Here is a 6513-nt window from a genome sequence, read left to right on the forward strand (position 1 = left end):
CAGTTATTCAGCTAATTGGACAAATACAGTACAGTTATTCGGAGAATTTATTTAAGGAATGTTACGTAAACAACGGACTGTAAATCACTAAAACCAGCCAAACTAATCATATGAGTTTGTTCTACGGCTAGGAATAGATTGTATAAACATCTGATCACGAAGCTTTTAAACACGACAGCACAATTGATCACATGCGTAACATTGTAAATCGCTAGAACTAGCCAAACTAATCATATGTTCATTCTACGACTAGAAATAGATTCGTTAAACACTTATTGATATTCTTATCACCAAAAATTGCAGCGGTTTGAGTACTAGAGAAAATTACTCCTAGCCAAACGCGACCAGGAAGTACAATAATAATGCTTAAAGCACCGCCTTGCCTGTGTGTATGAAAAATACAGTACTCGAGGGTGTCTCGAGGCAAATACAGCACTCGGCTTCGCCTCGTGCTGTATTAGCCTCTCGACACACCCCCTCGTACTGTATTTTCCTTACACACACGCGGTGGTGCTTTAACTCTAACATAAATTTTTTGAAAGAGTTTATTTGGTCTGAAGACATTGCTGGTTTTAGGGTGACATGTTTGGCTCCAGTTCTTCATGATATCTAATATACAGTACTGCCATACTGTATGATATACTTTTCGTAGCTAAGTTGGTACAAAATTATAGAGCAATTATCAGTAGCTAATCGGTTATTGCATAGATCCTTTAGCTTTGGTATCAGACTGGTAGGCATTTTTCTGTATTGGTAGAGTACTAGTGCTTTGTCTCATATGATCATTACTGTATCTGTAGATAATAATTTTGTACAAAACAAGCTTCAAAGCCAGTTTATGGTTGGCTTTGGATTATTGGAAATACAAAAAGAAGTGAAATCCATGCATAAACAGCCAAGTTGTATAAGAGGTGCAGGCCTGGGTGAAAAGTTGTGTAATCAAAGGTGGTCACTGCGATGATGTTAATAGAAGGCCGCACCCTTTTTATACAGCTTGGTTGTTTTTGTGTGTGCATCAAGCATACACACACGTATAGTCTCTTGAAATTATATTCTGATTTTATATTTCAGGCTCATTTGTGGAAATCGTTAGTAATGATGGGCAATTTGTTGGTCTGTATTTTCAAGATTCTAGAATGAACACCATGTTTGACAAATTTCCTGAACTATTGTTGATAGATGCCACATACAAACTTACAGAATTGCGTACACCACTGTATGTACTATTAGTGGTTGATGGCAGCGGAAATTCTGAAATTGTCGCAATATACCTAACAGTACAAGAAAATGAACCGTCTATTCAAAAATTGGCAGATGTATTTAAAAAATACAATGCATCTTTGAGATCAACAAAAGTTATTATGACAGATAAAGACATGACCGAGCGAAATGTATTTTCTAGAGAATTCCCTGATGCTGTGATGCACTTGTGCTTATTCTACACTTTGCGGACTTTTAAAAGAGAGTTTTCTCGGGATAAAATGAATATTACTGCTGGACAGCGTGAGCACCTTCTTGAACTGTTACAAGAGATGACTTATGCTAAATCTGAGACTGCTTAAGATGCATACAAGTCATTCAAAGATACCAACATCAGCCCTGCAATTGAATACTTCAATAAAAATTGGCATCCAATAAGAGATGAATGGGTTTCGTATGCTAAAGGAGGTGCGTTTTGCCTTGGAGAAACAACTAATAATAGACTTGAATCAATCAATGGTAAAATTAAAAGTGTGTGTTCCACGTTTGCAACATTTTCTAGGTTCTTTGATGAATTTTTTGTCGTACTAGCTGTTTTAAGGGAGGAAAGGTCACATGGTATTGTCATGTCAATGATCAAAAAGCCAACAAGACAGTCCTATCCTGAGCTGAGTATTGATGAAATGCAATATGCTAGTTTGTTGACTCCTTATGCATTTGACCGTGTTGCTGAACAAGCTGTATTAAAGAAGAAAGTTGTAATCAAGGATAACACAATAGCTTCATCAGAAGGTACATTGGTAGTAAATGAACTTTCTTGTCAGTGTTCCTTTTGGACAATGTTCCATCTACCTTGCAGACATATTCTTGCATTTCGAGCTACAAATGGTTTTAGCTCATATGATAAGAATCTGGTTGCTAAAAGATGGACTTCAGATTTTGCTTTTTTGTCTCATTCAGATTGTACAACACGGAATAACCCCAGTGTTCTTGATCATAGCTCAACTGTGGCAGACATAGCACAAAATAAACTTTCTGGGCATCAGAAATACAGAAAAGCATTGAAGATTTGTCAAGAACTTGCTTCTTTAGCTTCAAAAGTAGGGATGACTGAGTTCACACAAAGAATGGAGAAACTCAATCAGATGAAGTAAGAATGGATGGACGGTTGTGTCAATGGTAAGGAACAAAGTTTTTATTTAAATGCTTAAAATATAGCATCTTTAAACATGCTGTAGGACCAGGTATTTTAAAAGTCATTAGCACTTGTGCTGTAAAGCCTTAATAAAACAGAGTTGGGGTTATTACTCTAAAAGTTTAACTTGTACAATGTAATGTACTACAGTTACATATATTACTCCCAGAAAAACAGTAAGAGTTACTTATTACGTTACTCTGAGGGCTATAACTAGTAATATTGTTACATATTGCATTTGTTCATTACAAGCTTTAAACTAAGCCCAAACTTTTAACACAGGCTCCCAGCCTACAAATACAAGTGATACGATTGGTGTTTCTCTGGTGTAATTTAGCCTCGAAAACATATTTTGTTGTAATGTCTTGGTCTTAAGAACACTCCCCATACACTATCACTCTTTGTTCTTGCCTTTACAGTCTGTCATCAGTGCTGTCAGGGCCCAAAATGCAGCCAATCACGTGCTGGATACAATGCGCATTAAAAAGAAGTAACATGTTGTAATTTCCGGATGTAATATCCATTATATGTTACGGTCATGTGATTCATGCGTTATAGATAAGTAATTTTATCACAGCACATTACAAATGTAACATGTAACCCCAACTCTGTTAATAAATAAATTTTAAAATAGACTACAGTTTGCTGTATATGTGGTTATAATATGCAAGACAAGACATGAAGAGCCCTCCATGGGTGGAGCCCTAGTTCAATGTGTAGTGTAATACTCTATGTAAAAAGTGTTTGTGGTTGAAAAATGTGTTAGAACAAAATTTATGTGAGTCCAGTAGTCCAATCTAGTGAATGGGTACACCTGTCACTTTGTAGAAAAGTTTTTTTTTTTTTTCAAATATGGAAGGGTTCAGACACATTTATGGGCTTGGCCATGTCTATATAACCAATATTGCCAAGCTGTCGTGAAGGAAAAGCAAGGTTGGTTTTGGGTGATATTTTTACTTCCACGTTCAGTAAAGTATCAGTGATATTATAATTATTAAATTTCAGGGAGTGCTCAGATAACAAGACCCGAAGAAAGCAGTGAGTGCAGCTCAGTGCATGATCAAGTTGAGTATGGTCACAAGGATGTAGCATCTGTGACCAGTATTACTGAAGAAGACATGGAAATAAGCAATCTAGTTGAAGCAACCAGTGCTAGTAAAACAAGTATGAATGCTCCATGTATTCATTAGTAATTATGCATGGTGAAAGTTTCAGGGTTAGAGAACATATCACTTCCACCAAAGCAGAAAAAGAGAGGTCGTCCAAAGGGGGCTGAGAAGACAGTGATAGGACTGCCTGTGGCCAAAAAAGCAATGAAGAAAGGTCCACTTCCATTCCTGAAGAAGCAACGGAAAGACAAAGAAAGAAGTGAGTTTATTTTTCTAAGATATTAGTAGTACTTATAGCTTCCCTGATGTCTTTCAGTTATTTTGGAGTGGTTTGTTGACAGTGATATAGCTAGCTAAGGGGGCTATCAATAATGGTGACTTAATCAATGAAGAAGATGTAGAAGTTGACCCTAACAAAATAGCAGCATCATGTCTGGATGAAAATGTTTGTCTGAGCCAATGCAAAATGTATTTTACAGAAGATAGCTGGTTGGTGGTAGAGAGTGTTGTTGCAGTGATGAGATCCAACCCGACTTATAATTGCGGATGCTGCTACTGTACAATAGATGATAATTGTGATTGTACCATCCAATGTGATAGCTGTTTAATATGGTACCACTTTACTTGCTTAAAGATAAAAAGTGCACCCAAAACCAAATTTTGGTTCTGTGGAAACTGTCAATAACCCTTGAATTGTTTTAAGTTGTTATTTAATTCACGGTAGTTGTAAGTTTACAATCATTTCTTGGTTTTATATATTCATACAATACAGTTTGGTCATTTCCTTCTATCTGTATCTGTAAAATAATGCTTTATATTTATACCCCACTATAGGACCTGTGAATACAGGGAAACAGAAAAAATACAGCTATGTAAAACTCAATAGAATTCAACAAGCAAACCCCAGGCCTGTGACACAGTGGCGATGCAACATCCAAAAAGAGCCACAACAGCTGGGATTTGGAACTTCTCTGCATTCAACCTGTACAAACTATAGGTTGATCACCGATTGAATTTCCACCAAAGCAAGCAACTTGCATACCAGCCAGTAAAGTATCTTACAGTGCATACATTGGGTGAGGCAGTTTGGATGGACAAATGCATGCACTGCAGTGTGTGCCAAACAGCAACAACATTGCCCAATGAAAAAATTTGTGTTACAGTGGAATCTATGTTACAGAAGAAGCTGTCTAAATGAACCAGCCAAACATTATGGGGCTAAGTAAGTATATATGAAGGGGTCAGTGAAAAAGGGGACATGTGCCATTTTAGAGTTTCCTCCTCTAAAACTTAGAATGGCTTGTTATAACCATGTGAATAATGTTGTTGCTAAGTATCTTAAATGACAATTTAAAGTTCATGGCAGTCAAATAGATTTTTAGCAAATATTACACTAATTCAATTATGTCCCAAAATTCTGTTTAATGCTCACTATGTGGTCACCTAAATTTTCAAATGGCACTTGTCCCCTTTTGCTGCTGGCCCCTTCATATATATATATATATATATATATATATAGCTGCAGGTGGCTTATTAGGTAAGTACATTGCTGTACAGTTTGGCACAACTTTAGTAAATGTTGGCCTTTTAGACAGGTGGCTTTTCGAAAACCATGCAACAATACTGATTTCACTGTATACAGACTCCTTTCATAACTGAGGGATACAATTATTTTAGAATCGCTATTAATATCAATTTTATTACTAAACAGGAAGGCATACACAAAAGGCAAAGCCTGTTCAAGGTGTCTGCCTACAAAAACAAACATACCCATTACAAACTAAAGAATACAAAACAGAACAAAAAGGTGATATACACATAAGTAAATATAAAGGTGATTCGATGCTTGAAAGACTTTCAATTGCATATCACAATACAGAAGTGTAATCTGCAACTGGCTGGGGAGACATGACATCATCAATTGGCCTAATAGTTACTACCTAATTTGACAAAATCCAAATAGTAGCACTTCTAATTGGTGCGAAATGACAAATAGCTTATCTAATGGCTTGAAACTTTGCTAGTGTAAGGTACAATAATGCAAGTTTCATTGAAAGTATGAAAGTTATGAATTTTGTCAGACCAGGTATTGATATGTGCATTGTGCTGAATGTTGTAAGCGAGTTCAGGATATTATGAATCAATATCGATCTACACGTTTGTACAAAAATAATTATGCAGTAACAATAAATTGTACAAGGCTGACATGGATCATAAGCATACAGTTAGTGCATAACATTTACCATTAATCTCAATAATTGATCACCACGACATTGAATTGAATGGATTATAGTAGTATAGCAATTGTTGAAGCACACTTCAGTACTACTTAATGTACATCATTGCTGATACAACCAGACAGTCCACAATAATTCCATCACTAAGGCCAGGCAAACTTGATGACTTGTTTCTCATCCACAAAAATTCGGATTTTCATGCAGGCGGGAGGTTATTTTTAATTATTCAATTATTGAAGAAAATACTCCAAATCAAGCTGTCTGTTACTATAAAGCCTTTAAAAACTAGTGCTTATGTTTCACCACCGTTTCTGAGATGCAAGTGACATTTATAAAATGAGTCAGCCTTCTTAGCATCAGAATATGTGTGCATGTGATTGACAACAGCAACAATGAAATTAGAAGCGGTGGGATAAATGGGATGCAGGCGGGGATGAGAATCTATCAAGTTTGCCTGGCCTAACAATTAAAAATTGAAATGTCAGGGGAGCTAGCGACTTGTACAGCAATTCAGTGGGAGCTTCACAATTGGACTGGGAGTTGCCAACAAATCACCTATCATTATACCTCTTTATTATGCACTCAGGTACAATCATAGGCGGCGGAGGGGGGGGGGCTAGGGGGCTGAAGCCCCCCCTCGGTCTGCTGAGGGGGGGCTTAGCCCCCCCTCAGAATGATATCACACCGAGATTATCTTTCTTGGAGTGGGGCTGAAAACCGTGATAAAGATCGAGATACTCTAATAGAGCAGTCATTTTAATAAAGTAGTCAG

The 6513-nt window shown here is 36.8% G+C and overlaps 2 protein-coding genes across 2 annotated transcripts; both read left to right on the forward strand.

Annotated features, from left to right (window-relative positions):
* The first annotated feature begins 1114 nt into the window (after nt 1–1114).
* On the forward strand, nt 1115–4321 carry LOC136266411 (uncharacterized). Its single transcript, XM_066061427.1, has 4 exons — nt 1115–2379; nt 3401–3559; nt 3605–3763; nt 3821–4321. Exons 1-4 carry the CDS (start codon nt 2361–2363, stop codon nt 3859–3861), a joined length of 378 nt encoding a protein of 125 aa, XP_065917499.1. The 5' UTR covers nt 1115–2360; the 3' UTR covers nt 3862–4321.
* LOC136267626 (zinc finger SWIM domain-containing protein 3-like) lies at nt 1137–1562 on the forward strand. The gene has a single exon (XM_066062785.1). The coding sequence runs from the start codon at nt 1137–1139 to the stop codon at nt 1560–1562; it is 426 nt and encodes a 141-aa protein (XP_065918857.1).
* Nucleotides 4322–6513: the final 2192 nt, after the last annotated feature.

The sequence above is a fragment of the Dysidea avara genome, chromosome 9 (genome assembly GCF_963678975.1).
Source record: "Dysidea avara chromosome 9, odDysAvar1.4, whole genome shotgun sequence".
Taxonomy (NCBI): Eukaryota; Metazoa; Porifera; class Demospongiae; order Dictyoceratida; family Dysideidae; genus Dysidea; species Dysidea avara.

Coding starts and splice junctions, on each gene's coding strand:
- LOC136267626 (XM_066062785.1), top strand. CDS start 1,137: ATGAACACCATGTTTGACAAATTTCCTGAACTATTGTTGATAGATGCC.
- LOC136266411 (XM_066061427.1), top strand. Junction 3,560..3,604: donor AACCAGTGCTAGTAAAACAA/GTATGAATGCTC, acceptor GCATGGTGAAAG/TTTCAGGGTTAGAGAACATA. Junction 3,764..3,820: donor ACGGAAAGACAAAGAAAGAA/GTGAGTTTATTT, acceptor GATGTCTTTCAG/TTATTTTGGAGTGGTTTGTT.